This window comes from Oncorhynchus mykiss, chromosome 28 (genome assembly GCF_057628025.1).
Source record: "Oncorhynchus mykiss isolate SJ-2025 chromosome 28, ASM5762802v1, whole genome shotgun sequence".
Classification (NCBI taxonomy): Eukaryota; Metazoa; Chordata; class Actinopteri; order Salmoniformes; family Salmonidae; genus Oncorhynchus; species Oncorhynchus mykiss.
Window position 1 is genome coordinate 19,154,211 of NC_143049.1, and position 21,880 is coordinate 19,176,090.

The 21,880-nt window shown below is 41.2% G+C and overlaps 4 protein-coding genes across 6 annotated transcripts; 2 read left to right on the forward strand and 2 right to left on the reverse strand.

Annotated features, from left to right (window-relative positions):
* Positions 1–1,343: 1,343 nt before the first annotated feature.
* cdc20 (cell division cycle 20 homolog) lies at positions 1,344–6,202 on the reverse strand. 2 transcript variants are annotated; one of them, XM_021589355.3, is made up of 11 exons: positions 6,160–6,202; positions 5,628–5,850; positions 5,319–5,467; positions 5,137–5,233; positions 4,927–5,052; positions 3,958–4,154; positions 3,721–3,815; positions 2,586–2,820; positions 2,282–2,407; positions 1,950–2,067; positions 1,344–1,632 (listed from the first exon to the last, which is right to left on the reverse strand). In XM_021589355.3, the coding sequence occupies exons 2-11, from the start codon at positions 5,824–5,826 to the stop codon at positions 1,454–1,456; spliced, it is 1,521 nt and encodes a 506-aa protein (XP_021445030.1). In that variant the 5' UTR covers positions 5,827–5,850; positions 6,160–6,202; the 3' UTR covers positions 1,344–1,453. The 2 variants fall into 2 exon arrangements, with proteins under 2 accessions (XP_021445030.1, XP_021445028.1); XM_021589353.3 differs by having other exon boundaries at positions 6,086–6,201.
* Positions 6,203–6,345: 143 nt separating this feature from the next.
* Positions 6,346–11,034, forward strand: LOC110508663 (tRNA selenocysteine 1-associated protein 1-like). 2 transcript variants are annotated; one of them, XR_016492870.1, is made up of 10 exons: positions 6,376–6,746; positions 7,475–7,572; positions 7,953–8,052; positions 8,511–8,563; positions 8,754–8,885; positions 9,199–9,247; positions 9,379–9,498; positions 9,667–9,913; positions 10,060–10,105; positions 10,283–11,034. XR_016492870.1 is itself a non-coding variant. In XM_021589356.3 (9 exons), the coding sequence occupies exons 1-9, from the start codon at positions 6,711–6,713 to the stop codon at positions 10,423–10,425; spliced, it is 975 nt and encodes a 324-aa protein (XP_021445031.1). In that variant the 5' UTR covers positions 6,346–6,710; the 3' UTR covers positions 10,426–11,034. The 2 variants fall into 2 exon arrangements, 1 of the variants encoding a protein (XP_021445031.1); XM_021589356.3 differs by lacking the exon at positions 9,199–9,247 and having other exon boundaries at positions 6,346–6,746.
* Positions 11,035–11,555: 521 nt separating this feature from the next.
* On the forward strand, positions 11,556–12,035 carry LOC149970791 (uncharacterized). The gene is made up of 2 exons (XM_090225575.1): positions 11,556–11,796; positions 11,943–12,035. The coding sequence occupies exons 1-2, from the start codon at positions 11,557–11,559 to the stop codon at positions 12,018–12,020; spliced, it is 318 nt and encodes a 105-aa protein (XP_090081701.1). The 5' UTR covers position 11,556; the 3' UTR covers positions 12,021–12,035.
* Positions 12,036–13,521: 1,486 nt separating this feature from the next.
* On the reverse strand, positions 13,522–16,634 carry fitm1l (fat storage inducing transmembrane protein 1, like). Its single transcript, XM_021589357.3, has 2 exons — positions 15,304–16,634; positions 13,522–14,410 (listed from the first exon to the last, which is right to left on the reverse strand). Exons 1-2 carry the CDS (start codon positions 15,480–15,482, stop codon positions 13,759–13,761), a joined length of 831 nt encoding a protein of 276 aa, XP_021445032.3. The 5' UTR covers positions 15,483–16,634; the 3' UTR covers positions 13,522–13,758.
* Positions 16,635–21,880: the final 5,246 nt, after the last annotated feature.

A 21,880-nucleotide genomic window follows, 5' to 3' on the forward strand; every position in this document is an offset into this window, starting at 1 on the left:
CGGAACAAGAAGCACAAGCATTTCGCTACACTCGCATTAACATCTGCTAACCATGTGTATGTGACAAATAAAATTTGATTTGACTAGAAGCTCGAAAGATGAGAATGCAATCTTTTTTTTGTAAATTGAAATTTGCTATTGTAAATGTTAGCAACACCTCCGCCTTTGCTGGATGCGCGGGGATATGGTCACTAGTGTAACCAGGAGAGGCCTCATTTAACACAGTAAATTCAGGCTTAAGCCATGTTTGTCAGGTCAATCACAAGATTATGATCAGTTAATTGACCATAACTGTCTAGGAACTGAGGGATCTAACATTAAGTAGCCCCATTTTGAATGTCACAATCTCTTTCAATGACAGGAATGGACGTCTTCGAACACCGCCATGTTTAGACCAACCTAGATTGAGGAACAGTCTCAATTGGGATAGCTGAGCTGACTACACTGACTGCTGGTGGCAGACTCCACTGAGTTGGCAGCCTGCACCCTCTCATTGTGGCGCTAGAGCCCTGTATCTGGTCTGCAGCAGCATTCTTGATAAGGCCACTTTTTCTATTGTTCTCCATGCATCTTTTCAGTGTTCTGGTGGTAGTCTGCACATCCCAGGCATTGCAATCTTTTCCTCACCATCAGGGTCAAGGGTGTTGCATTTTTGGCTTTCATAAAGGAGCAGATCAAACCAAAGCGTACTGAATATTAGTCATACATGCCTCATTTTAGGCACTCATCCAACAAGCTTAGAACACCATCCTGGCCTCCGGCCAGGTTTAGAACAGTTAGCTAGAGACTAAGGTTAGTTGGGACACCATTTTAGAATATCTTCATTCCTGCACAAGTGCTTCTCAGAAACCTACCGATCAACAATCTTGTATTCTGCAGAATGTCTTACTGGAAAGCACCCATTGGTTTTCCAGGTAGTCTTTACTGTGGTCACACTGCTAGTTTCAGAGGATTGTTGACCTGAGCTGTTATCACAATGCCTAGAAGTGTTCTGTACATGACATAGAACCCATCCCATCTGGACATATCAATAATCAAGCCCTAGTTATGCATTTCAGAAACCACCATTCTTGGTTAAAGAGTCATTTATGAATAAGACCACATTCAACTAGCGCATCACCAATAAACTCAGGTGTACTTCAAAATAATGTTAACCACAGAAAAATGACTCAAAAGCAGAAGCTAATATGGTTTCAGCAAAGATAATCTGTTTCACATTGAATGAGGGCCTGAACAGTATTTCACTACACTCTACCCAGGTTATAATACTTGAAGATTTTCTTAACTGGAAAATCAGATTTGTCATCGAGTGGCAAGGCTGCAAAATATTCAAACAAAGAAAATTTAAAAGTGGCAATCTTTATTATTTTACAGTGAATAAACATTTTGTACATTAGTAAAGAATTAGGAGTTGATCAATAACTAACTTGAACACACAATACAAAAAGGTTAATTATCGGATAGATTGGTGGATGCTGCTGCTGGTGGACTTCACCATCCTCTCTTTGGCCTTCTTCTTGACTGGATCCAGCTCAAAGCTCTTCCAGAGGCGGACAGTTTCATCACCGGCTACAGTGGCGATAGTCGAGCAGTCTGGACTCATGGTAATGTTCAAGACCCTGCCCTCATGACCTTTGGGGGGAGGGGGAGTTTTAGATTTCAGTTTTGAACTTTGACCCCAGAATGGCTACAGTTGGAAACATGTGCTATTTTACTTTCAATTTTGTACACCAGCTTCATAAAGCTGAAAAATGATATACCTTTTGGTTATGGAAAATACTTCAGTAGTTTAGATGATTCTTTACACTATAGCTACTTATTTTGTCAAACTGAAATTTTTTGCAGTTTTAGGCAAAAAAATTATCCTTGTCAACTGATCCATCAATGATAAACTTAACAGCTCTGTGTAAAGTTATTACAAGAGTCATCATTTCAGGCCAGACACTCACCATTGAGCTCTGCCACTTTAGTCAAGGAGGGATACTTCCAGATGACTACGTTGTCGTGGGCATATCCGTGGCCGGAGACCAATTCCTTGTAGTTTGGCGCAAACTTCAAAGAGGACACCTGTAAGGCAGATTTGACCACCAGTCAATGTCTGATCGTAAAGGTATTGCAGTTATGCAAAGTAAACTTTTTTTTTTTTAAGTGACTGGTATGCAAATATTCATGTCGCTATGACTGAGCAGCAGGTCCTTGGAGGTGGAATATCATCTAGCACAAAATTGAATGAGACTTCAGAACAGACAATCCCACTAGGGATCAAGATGGGTGCAGTTACCTGAGACTGAGTGTCCAGGGCACTGATGCAAGAGCCACTGGTGACGTTCCAGATGCGGATGTGACGGTCACTGGTGCCCCCTCCAGACGCAAGAATGTTAGGTTGCCATGGGCACCAGGCCAGAGCCTAAGGAATTTTTGTAAGAAACAATCATTGTGGTTGGGCATTTCTCTTTACAGTGAGTGGACTTTAATGTGCATCAAATTGTGGCCTTTTATTCAATCCCAACTCCATCCTTCAAACATGGTAGTTTATTTAGCACGTTGCACCAATAATTACATTTATTTCTTTTTTTTTTGCTTACCTTGACTGCACCTTGGTGCTCATTGAAGCTGTGGACAGCATTACTGCCTTGGCCGCTGCCCTCCTGCACACCTGGCCACACGTACACAAGGTTGTCGTTGCCGCCACTGGCCAGGTATCTTCCATCAGGGGACCACTCCAGCCCACACACCTCCTGAGAGTGTCCGGACAGGGTGAAGATGTGGTGGTCTGCTACCCTTACATCATGGTGGTGGATGTGACCAGATCTGGAGCCACTGGAAAAGGTAAATCACAAGATGGTTAATAAAAACACCAAATCAAAACATTCTGGACACAAACATAACCAAAAAAATAGATCCAGGAGGGACTGACTTAAGGCTGTGGCAGACTGTACATGGGATTCCATCTTTTACATTTTGTCACGCCACACTGATGTTACCAAATTAAAATCTTTATCATCCTGTCCAGATGTACAATTCGCTTCAGTTCTGGCGTCACATTCTGTGATAGTCTTGCGAGGCTTCGTCAACTGCAGTGGTGTATTTGATCTGAGCCAGCTCATGTTGATCATGTTCCAGCACCAGCCCCACTATGCTTATGCGCAAGTATATTGAATTTAAAAAACTGAAAGTAGGCATTGTAGAACATTTTCAAATAACCTCTAAATAGCATGGTCGCTGTGGTAGAACATTATTTTGATTGGCGATTGTGCATTTATTATAATCCCATCAGGTAGGCTGATTTCAGATGCGTCACGTAAATAAGACTATTCAGGAAATTGTTCTGACACAGTATGTAGCCTAAACATTAAATAGAACTATTACATTTAATCTGACTATTCACAAGAATCATATTCTGTGCATACTCTGTACCGGCAGTGTTCCTAGTTGTCAGTCGCTGGGATCGGCTCGTACCAGCCACACTGCGCGATAAAGCACCCCAAAAAATTGGACACGGTATAACTTCTTCAAGGGGTCTACGACCGCATGTAGCAGTAATATAAGCGACAGATCCATGTCACACTGAACGAGCCAAGACGTACCACGATCATTTACGACCTAAGAATTTGCCCACAACATGGACATTGTCTGGGACAGCAAAATCACAGCAAAAGCATTAAGTGGGACTGACTATTCATACAGTCGTACCCCCCCCCCCCAGACATGAAACTTTACCTGGAAAGAATGTGATTGTTCCAACTCAGACTGCCAACTCTGGCAGTGTGGCCAGACATGCTGCGTAGACGCTTCTGGTTCTCCACATCCCACAACTAGGGACAACGACAAATTCAGGTGATATGTATACAAAAAAGGGAAAAAAAGGCATTAAATCATTCTTTAACACCACAAAATTGCATTGGAGGCCCAATTCAGTTAGATGTGCGCTGGGTAGGTTCACAGCAGACAGTTCACCTGAACTTTGCAGTCACTGGTACCAAGGGCAAGGAAGTTGCCCTCCTTGATCCATGACACAGAGCAGATGTAGTCCTCCACCTGCTCCATCTTCATCAGTAGGACGATGTCACCCTGGGTGGCGTCCCACAGATAAAGATTGCTGTGAAGGGCAACTGCTAGAAGGTTCCGGCTGCTCCAGTCTAGTAGGTTCAGATCTGTGGGAACAGACAGAGGTAAATTGAGCTTTTTAACAAAGTAAAAGAATGCGCATCTCCACCCTGAGTGAATTTAGATGAGTCTGAAGACAAAAGGACAAGATCAACTTGATGTGGCCTGTTAGTCACTCCATCTCCCATTGAAATCTTGGACCTCTCTCTATACACCAAGTAACTCAGCTCCGTCATATCAGCCTGGCAGATAACTCAGCTTGGATGTCAGCCAACCACCTCAAGCTTAACCTCGCCAGGACGAAGCTACTCTTCCTCCAGGGAAAGGCCTACCTCCCCATCACAGTTGACACCTCCAGAATGCAAAAAACCCTGGCCGGACCCTGGACAACACTCGTTCTCTGCCAACATCAAAGCAGTGACTCGCTCCTGCAAGTTCATGCTCTACAACATTGTAGAATACGAACTTCTCACCGGAAGCGGCACAGCTTCCACCTCAAGCTAGGACAGCAGCTTCCCTGTCCATCTTCCAAAAACAACCAAAACTCCTCAAAGAGTATCTGAAGTAATCCCACACACCCGCCACAGATAAGAGCAGCTGCCAAATTACTAAAATGTAAAACACTGGATTTATGCATTACGGCAGGCGCATGTTACACCCACAGCTAGGATTACTTCCCAAGTAGGTTACTGGACATTTACTGTGTTAGGAGACAGTCGTCATTTTGAAGTTCAGGAGCATCTATGACACACAGCCCTAGATTAAGTTAATCGGTACCTGCTCCTCAGACATTTGTAGTACAGTATTGGCAGGACTCACAGAAATCATTTCGGAGTTCAGGAGCGTCTAAGATTCTGTCAGGCACTGATGGTATGTATCGGTTCTTTTTGGTGGAAACTGGGGTAGGAATCTGACTGTAGAGAACTTTTAGGTTGTTCTGGTAACCTGCAAAGAAAAGAGAATTCAACACTAGATTCTGATAGCAAGCAACTGACATCAAGTCACAATCATTCCCAACAGAAGGCCTACCTTCTGGAGCATTCAAGGGTTTTCCTCCCAGATGCAAGATCTTTGCCTCCTCAATGTCATATCCATTGAGTGTAACAGACCATGCTTTCTGGTTCTCCTACAATGACAAATTTGCCTGTGTTTAGCTACAATACAACATACCAACAACAAATGTGATTGGAAATGTTAGAGAAAAGACTCACTGATGTTGCTGCTGAGGGGTTTGTGTCCATGGGTTCATTTTCCTTTGAGAGCAGGAAGCTTGCCACATCCATCTGTTTGTTGTTTCTAGTGGGAATGAAACGGTCGCCACCTGCCTTGGAAGGTGTGCACTGTGTCTTTCCATTTTTACCTGAGCAAGAGAGAAGGGCAGATTAGTAATAGAACCCTTGGTGAAACAGATTGTTAACAGTGCCACACCCATAGACAGTTGAAAGAGACTATCTACGTACACATAATCAAGTACTGTAGAGCAAGATTCAACATGAAAAACAAAAATAATAGCTAGTCACCTGGTGTTTTACTGGGCGTCTTGGACAGACTAAGAGATCGGTTTCCGGATTTGCCAGGTGATAGAGCGCTGGTGTTGGCACAGCTGGTCGACATCGACGAACTGGCTTTTCTCTGCCACCTCGCCATGGGCGCGTTTGTGATTGGCATATCCAGCTTCAGAATGCTGTGAATGTCGTTGTCGAATCCAAATTGAGCCATGTCTGAATCTGACTTTCGGACTTCCTACAGGGTAACGATGCAAGAATAGAACCAAGTAGTTTATAAAATTACACTAACAAATGCATATATTTTGTTAACTAAACGTGCATGTTAGCTAACCGTAGAAAACGAATTCACTGACGCTATAATTGAACGGCTAACGTTTGCCAGCAAACTTGCTGGCTTTCTCCGTCATTTACGATTTACATTCCATGCAACAAAACCTAAATGTAGGCGTTAACAAACGTGAGCTACTTACTATAAAATTAATTCCACACGTCGTTGATGATAAAAATGTACTTTTAGAACTACTGGAAGGGAAAATCAACTCACAAACTTCACTGAAACGTGTTCCTTTCAGCCGCAGCTCAGGTTTAAAATTTCAACAACCAATGACGAACTTTCTTTAAATTACTAAATGCGCTGTCGTGATTGGTTTGTTCAAAATATTTGGGAGGTTACCATGGAAGCAGAATAGCATCCGTTACTATGATTGGTGGAAAATGTAGCCGTTGCCCTCTTGAATAATCAAAGCCGAAAGAAAATATCGTCACACTTCTTCGAAGGACGGATAGAATCCACATCGCCCCCTAGCGAAAATAAGGTCCAAACCACTGGCACTGAGGTTTATTGTTTTGTTAACACTGATCTATAAAGTCAATCATTTTGAAGTCGCCTACATAATCTAATGCGGAAATGAATTCAATATGTGTCCATTCATGCTAGTCCATTTATTTAGCTAACCGAATTTCCGGAGGCGTGGTCTTCACCATCTTTGATTTCAGTAGCACCAGTTTCAGCAGGAAGAGCTATCAATTTATAAAACTTAACTAGTAGCTACATATTCGTGTTTGTAGGATACACCCCGAAAATAAACCATCAATATGTTCAACAGGATGACAAGCCTTTGGATGGGTGATGTACGTTCGCTCTGTTTTAATCCTCTTGTTACTAACTGACTGAAGGCAAACGTTTTAGCCAGCTACTTTAGCTACAGGGGACTAGCTATCTGGTAACGTTATCTAGCTCGCTAACGTCAGCTAGCTAAATTCCCCAATTGTTGTGATGTGAAGTGTATAATCTGTATGGTTATGTGGACGTTCATTTAAAAACAGGACAAGAGATACAGCCAGTGATGTATTAGGTACCGAATTAAAATGTGGTAACTTCTCAAAAGTAATGTTCCCGAATCCCGACAGTTAGGCTAGCTCGCTGCCCTGGCTGGGCCTAGTAGTAGAGGACCTAATAATATAAAGAGTTTCTAAACCTGTCTTTGGTAATAGTCTAACGTGTTTACAGCTACTCCTGAGCTCAAGCAGACATTTGTTTAAACATTTGGGTTGTCACTAGTTATCATAGCTGACTAAACTCCACTCCATGGTGAAGGAAGTGTCTGACGAATTGAATTACGTTCAACAAATGTTTGGTCGTCACTAGTTACCACAGCCACAAAGTCATAATTATAGCAACATTTTAAACCTAACTTTAACCACACTGCTAACATTATGCCTAACCTAACCAGGCCTTCTCTCACTATTCTCTATTTCCTGGCTTGTACTGTAGCCAGCTTTATATTTCATGGATATGAATGGGATATTTGCAAGTGTATATCTTACAGACAGATAACTCTACACAATCTTTTTCAAAGCTGGACCCATACATGGATGAGAATTTCATCAAACAAGCCTTCAGCACTATGGGCGAGACGGCGTATGGTGTTAAGATCATTACCCACAGAGTAACAGGGTACGTTCATCACACCTCTGTGTAATGTAGTCAAGTAATGCCATGTGTTTCCTTGTTTTTAAATAGTCCACACTATTTTATGTAGGCTATATATCAAGCAACTACTTTACCAAATTAGAATCAGTCAGTAATTAAAATACATTGTGAGTAATTTAACCCTATCAGCTACAATGCCAGGCTATCCTAACCTTAAATGTCAGTTGTTCTAGAACCTCCTGTTGTCATTTTAGGGAAGTACTTGGTTTACTTACCACAAAGCTGTGAATTGATACTGTAATTTCAAAATGCAATATTTATTACCCCACATTGGGGTTTCTGTCCCGTTTCTAAAATGTTGTTGTATCACACTGTTGGCACTAATACAATCTCTTGTTCTACAGTGGTTCAGCGGGCTATTGCTTTGTGGAAATGGCAGACGAAACCAGCGTTGACCGATGCGTTCACCAACTGAATGGGAAGCTAGTTCCTGGATCAAATCCGGTGAGCACTCATCATAAGCTTGACATTTCTAAAATTCATAGTTCATTTGAACAACTTACTCAAGATGTATTAGCGGACAACCACCCTCTAGTTTTAGTTTCAAATGTGTTGTTGATAGCGGAGCTTCGCTAGCATTGGCCCCCACCTTAATTTGAGGTTGATGGAACGGAATACAGTATCTCAGATTTACATTACTGCAAAGTTACTGAGCTCCGTTTTCTTCCTGATGAAGGTGGTTGAGGCTGTTTGTAAGTTGACTTTGTTTAAAGCTGGTGAATAAACTCTGTTAGGAGCTAACTGACGAATGGAATAAAGCCTGTTCTGGGTGGTGGAGGTATGTAAACCAAATAAAATGTTCTTCTCTAATAATATACTCTTTATTTTCCAGCAATATATGTCCTTACTACACGCATTTGTCTTTGAAGGTGCTTGATTGCTTGTTCTTTCTTCCTGTATAGCCCAGAAAGTTTAAGTTAAACTATGCAACTTACGGGAAACGGCCAGAGGCTGGGTAAGCTGTTTTACTTTCTTCCTCATTTGATGCATGATTCTGTTGTTGGAACCCGCAGTATATCACACTGTTCTGTGTGATATTTTCTATCTCCAGAAAAAAAGATTGTGCGAAAGAAACCGCTAGATGGTTTTGTGTTGGTTCACCTTCGTAATCCCTCTCTCTGTGTCTGTCTTTTATGCAACCTCAGCCCGGAATTTTCCGTTTTTGTGGGAGATCTGTCATCAGAGGTGGACGACTACCAGCTTCATCAGTTCTTCTTGAAGAAGTACCCTTCCTGCAAAGGAGGCAAAGTGGTCTCTGATCAGTATGGTAACTCCAGGTATGTGTGCTGAACAGACCTATACATTCATGTTATTTGGTGAGGCTAGTTATGCATCACCTGCTTTTGAACACAATTTGAATTAATCTGACATTTCATTACATTTTAAATTCCTTGTAAAAGCTCATGGCGTTTTAACAATAGACAATTGTTTCAATAACACTTCTTATTACATTGGATGTGTGTGTGTGTGTGTATATATACTACTGTGTTGGGTATCTTCACCACTGTTTACCACTGGTATATTTCCCCCTAAATACTGGAAAAGTTTGTTTCTGACATTTATGCTAAAACTATTGTTTTCCCCATGTAGGGTAAGCAAGAGCAACTCACAATTGAAGTGATGCTACTTCATATTAAAAGTAAAACAACAAGTTTCAGTTCTACCATACCATTTTTGTTTTTCGAATTAATTACGCATTTGATTAGCATGATACGGCGAGTTCGGACAGAATGTGTGCTCAGGGTTTTAGCATTTTGCTTGATCTCGCAGAGGTTATGGCTTCATCAAGTTTGAAGATGAGAACGAACAGAAGAAAGCCATCGATGAGTGTCAGAATGCTTCAGGCCTGGGGACGAAACCAATCAGGATCAGCATAGCTGTGAACAAGAGGTATGGTTCTAATCTTCTGAAATAAGTATATAAATTATACTGTATTAGGGTCAATTAGTGTCATGCTGGTCTGTCTTTGTTGAAAGTTGATATACTGTGTGTGATTGTCCTCCTAACTTGACATCCACTGCTCCTAACATAAAGTGTTCCTGTTTCCTTGCTTTTTAGCCATAAAATGAACAGCTATAACAACCAGAACCACAACTCCTACCACAACAATTACCAACAGCCATACTATCAACAACCCAACCAGAATTACTACCCTCAGTGGGGCTATGACCAGTACAACAGCTACAACTATGGTGGGTACGGTCCCTATGGAGGGTACCCCCCTCCAGGCCCCCATGGGATGATGGGACCCCCACCTCCCATCGGCATGCCCCCCATGCCCACAGACATGCAGACTTCCTCAGAGGTAAGGCTTCCTTACATGCTCCTGGGATCTTTCCTCATAATTTCCCATAACCTGTCCCTTAATCTAATGAAATCTGTCTAAAAATGGTTTTCATGCTAACAGGTGTTCACAATGATTCATTTGTGTTGTCTTGTTTTTCACATTAGCAAACACAGGAGTCCACAGATGAGCCTGAAGAAGAGGCAGCAGAAGGTAACTCTTCACTATACTTTCACATGCACTAAAGGAAAATGCAATGTGTTTCAGATATAAGGTCTTTCTTGTTCTTCCTTTTAAATGTATTGTTACCATTGCCTGACTCGGTTGCATTCAAAACCCTTGGTTTCTTGACTTATTTACTCTTCTTCATTCCCCTCTCTTCCCTGCCAGAACCCAATCCTCACCTGGATGTGGATGCACTGAACAAAGAATACATGGAGGGGAGTGAGGAGCTCTATGATTCACTAATGAACTGTCACTGGCAGCCACTGGATACCATCACTTCAAAAATCCCTCCTTTTTCCACTTCCTGATCTGTTTCCACTTGTCCTATGAATTTAGTATGAAGTGTATTTTCTCCAAAAGAGCAGTCACACAGAAAATGTCAGCGTTGTTTAAAAAAAATATTTACCAGTAGAGACGCATTATGTTCCTGAGCTACATTATTGTCCATTTGTATATATTGTCCACGTCTTTTGCTTATTTTTTTCTGTCTCTCTAGATTATTATTATTATTATTAGATTTTTTTTTTTTTTGCCGAAACTTGATTCTTCCATTTTAATTTGATTATATCAAGTAATCAATGTTCGTCATCTCCCAGACACTTTGTTTTTTATTTCACACTGTTTTGGGTACCATCTTGTCTTCAGAAAGAAAATGTAAAGAAATGTTGGTGTAACTCTATTTTTCAAAAATTAGAAACTTACATTTAAGCTTGTATTTCAAAAGCTTGCATCTCAACTTTACTTTAGCTTAATCTGTGGGTTTCTTTTTTTTTCTTCTTTTAAATGCATTTACCTGTCATTTTCATGTTATACAACTTGTCTATTTGTCTTAGACTTGTAATTCATGTCAGCTTTTTTTTGTGCCTGTAGCTTTTGAAATAATTGTATTATTAAAGCTGACTTGGAGGGGAAAAAAACAAGATGTTGAAGTTGTTTAAGTACAGTAGTAGACTGTATTATCCAATTGTAATTTGACACGGAAAAGTGGTGCTTATGCAAAGTTTAACATTTTCATTCAACACATTTGGTCTGATTTGAATAAAATCTTAATTTTCCTTCTTACCTACAGTTGAAGTCGGAAGTTTACATACACCTTAGCCAAATACATTTAAAGTTTTTCACAAATCCCAACATTTAATCCTTGTAATAATTCCCTGTTTTAGGTCAGTTAGGATCACCACTTTATTTTAAGAATGTGAAATGTCAGAATAATAGTAGAGTGATTTATTTCAGATTGTATTTATTTCGTCACATTCCCAGTGGGTCAGAAGTTTACATACACTCAATTAGTATATGGTAGCATTGCCTTTAAATTGTTTAAATAGGGTCAAACATTTTGGGTAGCTTTCCACAATAAGTTGGGTGAATTTTGGCCCGTTCCTCCTCACGGAGCTGGTGTAACGGAGTCAGGTTTGTAGGCCTCCTTGCTCGCTCATAAAATGAACAGCTATAACAACCAGAACCACAACTCCTACCACAACAATTACCAACAGCCATACTATCAACAACCCAACCAGAATTACTACCCTCAGTGGGGCTATGACCAGTACAACAGCTACAACTATGGTGGGTACGGTCCCTATGGAGGGTACCCCCCTCCAGGCCCCCATGGGATGATGGGACCCCCACCTCCCATCGGCATGCCCCCCATGCCCACAGACATGCAGACTTCCTCAGAGGTAAGGCTTCCTTACATGCTCCTGGGATCTTTCCTCATAATTTCCCATAACCTGTCCCTTAATCTAATGAAATCTGTCTAAAAATGGTTTTCATGCTAACAGGTGTTCACAATGATTCATTTGTGTTGTCTTGTTTTTCACATTAGCAAACACAGGAGTCCACAGATGAGCCTGAAGAAGAGGCAGCAGAAGGTAACTCTTCACTATACTTTCACATGCACTAAAGGAAAATGCAATGTGTTTCAGATATAAGGTCTTTCTTGTTCTTCCTTTTAAATGTATTGTTACCATTGCCTGACTCGGTTGCATTCAAAACCCTTGGTTTCTTGCACACTCTTTTTCAGTTCTTCCCACAATTTGTCCATGGGATTGAGGTTAGGGCTTTGTGATGGCCACTCCAATACCTTGACTTTGTTGTCCTTAAGCCATTTTGCCACAACTTTGGTGGTATGCTTGGGATCATTGTCCATTTGGAAGACCCATTTGCGACCAAGCTTTAACTTCCTGACTGTCTTGAGATGTTGCTTCAATATATCCACATCATTTTCCTACCTCATGATGCCATCTATTTTGTGAGTGCACCAGTCCCTCCTGCAGCCAAGCACCCCCACAACATGATGCCACCCCCGTGCTTCACGGCTGGGATGGTGTTCTTCAGCTTGCAAGCATCCCCCTTTTTCCTCCAAACATAACGATGGCCATTATGGCCAAACAGTTCTATTTTTGTTTCATCAGACCAAAGGACATTTCTCCAAAAAGTACGATCTTTGTCCCCATGTGCAGTTGCAAACCGTAGTCTGGCTTTTTTATGCCGGTTTTGGAGCAGTGGCTTCTTCCTTGCTGAGCGGCCTTAAAGGTTATGTTGATATAGGACTCGTTTGACTGTGGATATAGATACTTTTGTACCTGTTTCCTCCAGCATCTTCACAAGGTCCTTTGCTGTATTCTCGTATTGATTTGCACTTTTCGCACCAAAATACGTTCATCTCTAGGAGACAGAACGCGTCTCCTTCCTGAGCGATATGATGGCTGCCTGGTTCCATGGTGTTTATACTTGCATACTATTGTTTGTACAGATGAACGTGGTACCTTCAGGTGTTTGGACATTGCCCCCAAGGATGAACCAGACTTGTGGAGGTCTACAATTTTTTTTCTGAGGTCTTGGCTGATTTCTTTTGATTTTCCCATGATGTCAAGCGAAGAGGCACTGAGTTGGAAGGTAGGCCTTGAAATACATCCAAAGGTACACCTCCAATTGACTCATTATGTCATTTGGTATATCAGAAGCTTCTGAAGCCATGACATCATTTTCTGGAATTTTCCAAGCTGTGTAAAAGCACAGTCAACTTAGTGTATGTTAACTTCTGACCCACTGGAATTGTGATACAGTGAATTAATCTGTAAACAATTGTTGAAAAAAATACTTGTGTCATAGACAAAGTAGATGTCCTAACCGACTTGCCAAAACTATAGTTTGTCAACAAAAATTTGTGGAGTGGTTGAAAAACTAGTTTTAATGACTCCAACCTAAGTGTATGTAAACTTCCAACTTCAACTGTACATGTCCTGCACTGTCAAAGATGCATAATCAAAAGATACAGTATTATGTAATGAATGCTGTATGGTCAGATGCACTGTAACACTGTGTTCGAGGCCTAGTTAATACCATATTGATATGCATGTACATTTGCAAAATGATGGCACCTGAGGTCTGAAAGGCAGCCATCGAATTGTATGAAGAATTTTATTTATCATAAAACTGCTTGTAGACAAGTTCACAAACAAATATTTTTTATCAAGTACAATAACTTAATGATAGGTGACATCAGTTAAAATGACTTAAAATTCTGTACAGGGTTTAATTAGCCCCTAATTCGTTCCTGAAAAGGACATCACATTCATTAGCTTCGTGTCTAAGTTTAATGAGGTGTGTTTATGCCTATAACCATTCCTCTCGTTCTTTCACTCAGGCTTCCCCCCTTCCTTCGTGGTGAAGAGTCCCACCCCTGGTCGTCCAGGACAGTACCAGCTGGGGCCCAGGCGGTACCAGCCCTGATACAGGCCCCTCCAACTAAGACACCCCAGAGCCCCTCCTAAGATCTGTGTGGGGAATGCGGGGAAGTAAGCCAGCAGGCAGAGAAGCAAGAACATCCAGAGGCCTAGCAGAGTGACACAGAACAGGAAGAGCAGGCGCAGCGGGGCCCCCGAGGGCCCACCCAGAGTCAGGTAGGGCCCGAACACGGCCGTCTCCTCTGCCACCAGCAGGCAGCACAGACACAGCAAGAAGATGTCCTCAGAGACCTCATAGCCACGCCACAGCATGCCGTTTCCCACACACAACTGTTTGCTCGCCCCCTCCCGAAGTAGTAGGAAGGGCTGGCCGTCCACCGTGGGCTGGCCATCTACCGCGCTGAGGGGCTCGTAGCAGCTCCCTGTGGCGTTCTCAAGGACATCCAGAAGCTTTCGGAACCCCACCCACAGCACGCCTGCCACCACCAGCCTGGACAGGTGTCGCAGTGAGAGAACGAGGGATCTGCGCACTGAGAAGGAAAGGAGGAAGACAAAGGAGCCGACGAAGATGCAGGTCCATCCCCAGCCTGAGCGCAGGAATGCTCTGAATGGTAAAGAAATGACAAGATGGTTGGAACATAGTTTTAAATAACTGGCAGGCATGTTTTGGAATATTGTTATTATGTACAGGCTTCCTTCTTTTCACTCTGTCATTTAGGTTAGTATTGTGGAGTAACTACAATGTTGTTGATCCATTGACAGTTTTCACCTTTCACAGCCATTAAACTAACTAACTATTTTAAAGTCACCATTGGCCTCATGGTGAAATCCCTGCACAGTTTCCTTCCTCTTCTGCAACTGAGTTAGGAAGGCGCCTGTATCTTTTTAGTGACTGGGTGTATTGATACACCATCCAATGTGTAATTAATAACTTCACAATGCCCAAAGGGATATTCAATGTTTGCTTTTTTTTCTTCCCCATCTACCAATAGGTGCCCTTCTTTGCGAGGCATTTGAAAACCACCTTGGTCTTTGTGGTTGAAACTGTGTTTGAAATTCACTGCTCGACTTAGGGACCTTTACAAATAATTGTATGTGTGGGCTCCAGAGATGAGGTAGACATTCAAAAATCATGTTAAACACTACTATTGCACACAGAGTGAGTCCATGCAAATTATTATGGGACTTGCACATTTGTACTCCAGAACTTATTTAGGCTTACCATAACAAAGGGGTTGAATACTTATTGACTCAAGACATTTCAGCATTCTAATCAATTTGTAAACATGTCTACAAACATAATTCTACTTTGAATTGATGGGGTATTGTGTGTAGGCCAATGTCACAAAATCTAAAAATTCTGACTGTAACACAACAAAATATGTAAAAAGTCAGGTGGTGTGAAAACTTTCTGAAGGTGCTGTACTTTAGAAAAATATCTTGAAACAAACAATAAGGCAATCATGCATTGTTATTTGGGCCCATCTTAGTTCTCACCTGTAAAGAAAATGTGTCCTTTTGGCAAAGATGCTGTGTTGGGAGACCCACATGCTCAGGGCAGGTCCAAACATAATCAGGCCTGACAAGAACAGGTGAAAATGGCGGCGGAAATTGGCACTTCCCATGAGTCCGGCTGCCAGGTCAGTCAAGACCACCAGAAGGGTATTGAGAAACATCTCAACTGACTAAATCTAGTCTCAACCGAAACAATAATGAAGCTTTTATCTCTTCCTCTGGCTTTAAAACTATACCCTATAGTTCATGTGTGTATCCAATGATCCTGTAGGTTGTTGTTTCTGTATTGCTTACTATGCCCGTGTGACTGACCAATCCTGCATGTTATAATCTAAAAGCAATACCTTCAGTTGGTGTAAATCACTTTTAATTGAATCAATCCAAAGGTTTGGTAATTCAATCGAGATGCAATCTTCTGCAAGTTTTTGACATTCAACTCTTCATGTGTAGATGTCTTAAAGTGGCAGGTGTTCTGACTTTCAGAAGCTCACTTATTTGAATGTGCACAAATCCAGTTGTTCATCTCCTGTATCCAACACAGTTGGTACATCCCATTTCTACAAATGTTGCACTTAATTTGTTATTCAATATCTTGCAGTTTTCCACAGTTGAAGAATATTTTAATCCTGCCTTGTCTGACCTTGACTAGGTTTCCACTTTGGATTTACTTCCACGTGTTGCCACTGTTCTTCCTGTTATTGCTGAGGTAACGGCCCACCTCTTGCTCATGCAGCATTAAAAAATATGCTAATCCACAATGGCGTGTTCGTTGTCCTTGTGCTCAAACAGTAAACCGTAAAGTCCAACTGTTAGAGCTGAAGTTAGAGATTCCTCTGTCCCACATCCCCTCAGCTCCCGTCTCACTCCACCCATTCACCCTTTCATCCACACCGACAGTGTGGGACATATGTTCTCGCCTTTGGAAAATCCCTCCGTTGCAGGTGTCACATTACTTTTACAACGTTTTTAGGGGTTACAGAATGTATTGAGTGAATCAGCAAGTACCCCACTGTTAATGTGATTGTGTGTTACTGTGTTAATGTGATTATTGTGGTATTTGTGTGCATTCCAAAAAAAATACTACATTAATGCTGAGTACGCACTTTGTTTATAATATCTTTCAACTCATTATAAGCAGTGTGAAGTTGTGCAACGATATTTGATTATAGTAAGCGCTAGAGCTCCCAAATACTCTCCCAGTTGAATTGGTTGGCCCACAGTTCCACGATTTAATTTTGTTTTCTTTAACTCTCTGCTGTAAATGTCAGTAACATTCTAAATAACTAGGTCTCCTCCATGTGTCTTCTATTTATATCTATAACCTGTGTACTGTATCCACACCCGCCCAGCCACCATTCTTAGACTCAGCTGTTGGTGTAGGCCTAGAAGCCTGTCTCTGTCAATCAGTGAGTTGGAGCTGTTCTCTCTCTCTCTCCTCTCTCTCTCTCTCTCTCTCTCTCTCTCTCTCCTTCTCTCTCTCTCTCTCTCTCTCCTTCTCGCTCTCTCTCTCTCTCTCTCCTTCTCTCTCTCCCTCTCCTTCTCTCTCTCTCTCTCTCTCTCTCTCTCTCTCTCTCTCTCTCATTCTCTCTCTTTCTCTCTTTCTCTCTCTCTCCCTCTCTCTCTCTCTCTCTCTCTCTCTCTCTCTCTCTCTCTCACACACACGCTGACATTTCAAGCTCAAGTATTCCTGACTGACATCCCTCACTGCTGTCTATTTTCTCTGTCTGCCTATATACAGAGAAAGTCTATATGTAGCATGTACAGTGCCCTCAGAATATTCACACCCCTTTTCCACATTTTGTTCTGTCTGGATTTAAAATGGACTAAATTGAGATTTTGTGTCACTGGCCTACTCAAAATACTGTATAATGTCATAGTGGATTTATGTTTTTAGAAATGTTAGTAAATTCATTAAAAATGAAAAGCTGAAATGTCTTGAGTCAATAAGTATTTGTTATGGCAAGCCTAAATAAGTTCAGTAATAAAAAACGAGTCACATAAGTTGAGCATGGTGAAGTTATTAATTACACTTAGAATGGTGTATCAATACACCCAGTCACTACAAAGATACAGGCGTCCTTCCTAACTCAGTTGCCGGGGAGGAAGGAAACCGCTCAGAATTTTCACCATTAGGCCAATAGTAACTTTGAAACAATTAGAGATTAATGGCTGTGATGGATCAACAACATTGTAGTTACTCCACAATACCAACCTAAATGACAGAGTGAAAAGAAGGAAGCCTGTACAGAATAACAACATTTTAAAACATGCTTCTGTTTGCAATGAGGTACTAAAGTAAACTAAAGTAAAATATATACTAAAGTAATACTGAAAAAAATGTGGCAATGAAATTAACTTTATGTCTTGAATACAAAATGTTATGTTTGGGGCAAATGCAACACAACACATCACTGAGTACCACTCTTCATATATTCAAGCATGGTGGTGGCTGCATCATGTATTCTTGTCATCGCCAAGGACAAGGGAGTTTTTATGATAAAAATACAAGTAATAGAGCTAATCACAGGCAAAATCCTTGAGGAAAACCTGATTCAGTCTGCTTTCCAACAGACACTGGGAGACAAATTCACTTTTCCGCAGGACAATAACACAAGGCCAAATATAGTTGCTTAGCAAGACAATATTGAATGTTCCTGTGTGGCCTAGTTACAATTTTGACTTAAATCGGCATGAAAATCTATGGCAAAACTTGAAAATGACTGTCTTGCAATGATCAACAACCAACTTGACAGAACTTGAATAATTTTTTATAGAATAATGTGCAAATATTGTAAAATCCAGGTGTGCAAAACTCTTAGAGACTTACCCAGAAAGACGCACATCTGTGATCTCTGCCAAAGGTGATTCTAACTTGTATTGACTCAGGGGGTTGAATACTTATGTAATCAAGATATTAGTGTTTTATCCTTCATAATTGTTTTACAAATTTTCTTCTATTCTGACCTTACTGATTATTTTGTGTAAATTGTAAAAAAAAAAAAAAATTACAATTAAATCGATTTTAATACCACCTTGTAACACAACAAAATGTGTAAAAAGTCAAGGGGTCTGATTACTTTCTGAAGGCACTGTAACTTGTAGAAGCAAAATTCCTTGTGGGGGCAAATTCCCACTGGATTTTTTTTTATTATGGATGGATGTAGTAGACCTGTTTTACCCATGAGGCTCCAGGGAAAAAGCCTAGAAGGGATGTGGAAACAATGTTGATTCAACCCGTGTGTGCCCAGTGGGCCATTAGCACTCCCAAGACAGAATGTAATTTGAACACATGTACACCATCGATTACAAGCACCCTCATCGATTGCAAGCACCCCTACGCAACGATCAAGCTACCCCTCAGCTACCCAAATAAAACATTTTGCCATTGCTCTTTCCCAAAATATCATTGCACATTCTTCTCTCATAGCATCAGTGATTTAGCACAGACCTTGATCTACTGTTGACAAGACACTCATCTTGCATTCTTGCTGAATATTTTTTGCACTTTGAAATCTAGTGTAGGCTTATGTGATGAGAGGACGTATTTTCATGATATGCCTTTTAGTATAAACCTACGGAAACTATGATAATCTAAGGGACTGTACATGACTTATAATGAGGGATACCTTGAGAAAATCGGACCTCTCTGAATTGAAAATATATTTCTTCCCTTCCTGAATGCTTAAAAAAAAACAAGTAACCCTCCCCTATCCCCAAAATAATAATTAAAACATAAAGTGAATAGCAAAGAACATGTTTACCCTTAGTCCTAGGACAGACCAGAGGCTTAGATGCAGTTTTAAAAACTGTTCCTCCTTTTGTAAGCATTACATGGCAATGTAGCCAGATGTGGATTCGCAGACTACCGCAGACCGGGGTAGGGGACAAAGGTCTCCATTATAATAAAAGCACCGTATGAATCGATCATATTATTTGCAGACTGAGAAACAAATTGCCTTTTATAAACGCATTTCATGTAATTCTATGTAATTTTATATGACATAGAATTGAGCAGAATCTTTTTTAGTATGCTGCAGGACCAGAGACGTTTTGATTTCTATACAAGCTATTGTTAAAAAAGAAGATAGTCTATGTCTGTAAAAATTGAGCGCAACAGAACCAGTTACAGCTGAAGTACATTACCAGTCAAAGGTTTAGACGCACCTACTCATTTCAGGGATTTTGTTTATGTTGACTATTTTCTACATTGTAGAATAATAGTGAAGACATCAAAACTATGAAATAACACATATGGAATCATGTAGTAACCAAAAAAGTGTTAAACAAATCAAAATGTATTTTAGATTTTGGATTCTTCAAAGTAGCCGCCCTTTGCTTTGATGACAGCTTTGCATACTCTTGGCATCCTCTCAACCAGCTTCATGAGGTAGTCACCTGGAATGCATTTCAATTAACCTGTTGCGACTCTAGGGGCAGTATTTTCATTTTTGGATAAAAAACGTCCCCGTTTTAAACAAGACATTTTGTCACGAAAAGATGCACGACTATTCATATAATTGACAGCTTTGGATAGAAAACACTGACGTTTCCAAAACTGCAAAGATATTGTCTGTGAGTGCAACAGAACTGATGTTACAGGCGAAACCCAGATAAAAATCCAATCAGGAAGTGCCGCATTTTTTGAAACCGCCTCATGCTAATGACTCCTTATATGGCTGTGAATGAGCTACGAATGAGCTTACGTTTTCTACGTATTCCCCAAGGTGTCTACAGCATTGTGACGTCTTTTTACGCATTTATGTTGAAGAATAGCCGTAAGGGACCACATTTAGCAAGTGGTCACATGATGGCTCCCGCAGAAAACACAAGTAGCCATTTTTCCAATCGCTTCTTATGAGAAACCAATTGTCCCGATGGATATATTATCGAATTGTTATGTGAAAAACACCTTGAGGATTGATTCTAAACAACGTTTGCCATGTTTCTGTCGATATTATGGAGCTAATTTGGAAAAAAGTTTGGCGTTGTAGTGACCGCATTTTCCTGAGCTTTTTCCCCTACAAAAATATTATTTTTGGAAAAAAGGAACATTTGCTATCTAACTGGGAGTCTGAGTGAAAACATCCGAAGTTCTTCAAAGGTAAATGATTTAATTTGATTGCTTTTCTTATTTTCGTGAAAATGTTGCCTGCTGCCAGCAGAGCCTAGCATAGCATTATGCCATGATAAACTTACACAAATGCTTGTCTAGCGTTGGCTGTAAAGCATATTTTGAACATCTGAGATGACAGTGTGATTAACAAAAGGCTAAGCTGTGTCTCAATATATTTCATTTGTGATTTTAATGAATAGGAAGATTTTGTAGGAACATTTATGTCCGCTGCGTTATGCTAATTAGTTTGAGGCTATGATTACGCTCCCGGATCCGGGTTTGATAGTCGCAAGAAGTTAACAGGTGTGCCTTGTTAAAAGTTTATTTGTGGAATTTCTTCCTTCTTAATGTGTTTGAGCCAATCAGTTTTGTTGTGACAAAGTAGGGTAGGGGTGGTATACAGAAGATAGCTCTATTTGGTAAAAGACCAAGTCCATATTATGATAAGAACAGCTCAAATAAGCAAAGAGAAATGACAGTCCATTATTACTTTAACACATCAGTCAATGCGAAAAATCTCAAGAACTTTGAAAGGTGGGTAGTTTATGGGGCTTTGGTGACAAAACAGATGGCACTGTGATAGACTACATCCAATTTGCTGAGTAGAGTGTCGGAGGCTATTTTGTATTTGACATCGCCGAAGTCAAGGTTTGATAGGATAGTCAGTTTTGCAAGTGTCATGTACTGTCATGTTGTCTTGTCTCTGTCCTTTCCCTTCACCCTGTCTCCCTCTGCTGGTCGTGTTAGGTTACCTTTTCTCCCCCGCTTTCCCCCAGCTGTCCCTTGTCTCCTCTAACTACCCATTCACCCCGTTCCCCACCTGTTCCCTTTTTCCCTCTGATTAGGTCCCTATATCTCTCTCTGTTTCTGCTCCTGTCCTTGTCGGATTCTTGTTTGTTTGTGTCATTCATGCCTGAACCAGACTGTCGTCATGTTTGCTGTAACCTTGTCCTGTCCTGTCGGAATCTGCCGGTCCATCTGAGCCTACCTATGTTTGGTAATTAAAGAAGCTCTGTTTAAGTTGATTCGCTTTTGGGTCCTCATTCACGCACCGTAACAGAAGAATCCGACCAAGAATGGACCCAGCGACTTCGGATCCTCTCCACTCAGCCGTCGAGATCCAGGGAGCGATGCTAGGCAGACACAAGCAGGAATTGTCTGCTGCTCGACATGCCGTTGAGACCCTGGCCACCCAAGTCTCCAACCTCACAGAACAGGTTCACCATCTCCGCCTCGATCCACCGGCCACTTCCAGGGCTTTCGAATCTCCGGAGCCCAGAATCAATAACCCGCCGTGTTACTCTGGGGAGCCCACTGAATGCCGCTCGTTCCTCACCCAGTGTGATATTGTGTTTTCTCTCCAGCCCAACACTTACTCCAGGAGCACTGCTCGTGTCGCCTACGTCATATCTCTCCTTATTGGACGGGCTCGTGAGTGGGGCACGG

What these genes read in the sequence shown, in the direction of transcription:
- cdc20 (XM_021589355.3), bottom strand. Translation starts at nt 5,826, where the DNA reads ATGGCTCAATTTGGATTCGACAACGACATTCACAGCATTCTGAAGCTG. An exon ending in ACCCTTGAATGCTCCAGAAG is followed by an intron (nt 5,053 to 5,136) that starts GTAGGCCTTCTG and finishes TTTTCTTTGCAG; the next exon opens with GTTACCAGAACAACCTAAAA. An exon ending in CCAGTGACTGCAAAGTTCAG is followed by an intron (nt 3,816 to 3,957) that starts GTGAACTGTCTG and finishes CGTTGTCCCTAG; the next exon opens with TTGTGGGATGTGGAGAACCA.
- fitm1l (XM_021589357.3), bottom strand. Translation starts at nt 15,482, where the DNA reads ATGTTTCTCAATACCCTTCTGGTGGTCTTGACTGACCTGGCAGCCGGA. An exon ending in AGGACACATTTTCTTTACAG is followed by an intron (nt 14,411 to 15,303) that starts GTGAGAACTAAG and finishes TTTACCATTCAG; the next exon opens with AGCATTCCTGCGCTCAGGCT.
- LOC149970791 (XM_090225575.1), top strand. Translation starts at nt 11,557, where the DNA reads ATGAACAGCTATAACAACCAGAACCACAACTCCTACCACAACAATTAC. An exon ending in ACATGCAGACTTCCTCAGAG is followed by an intron (nt 11,797 to 11,942) that starts GTAAGGCTTCCT and finishes TTTTCACATTAG; the next exon opens with CAAACACAGGAGTCCACAGA.
- LOC110508663 (XM_021589356.3), top strand. Translation starts at nt 6,711, where the DNA reads ATGTTCAACAGGATGACAAGCCTTTGGATGGGTGAT. An exon ending in TAGTTCCTGGATCAAATCCG is followed by an intron (nt 8,053 to 8,510) that starts GTGAGCACTCAT and finishes CTTCCTGTATAG; the next exon opens with CCCAGAAAGTTTAAGTTAAA. An exon ending in GATCAGTATGGTAACTCCAG is followed by an intron (nt 8,886 to 9,378) that starts GTATGTGTGCTG and finishes TTGATCTCGCAG; the next exon opens with AGGTTATGGCTTCATCAAGT.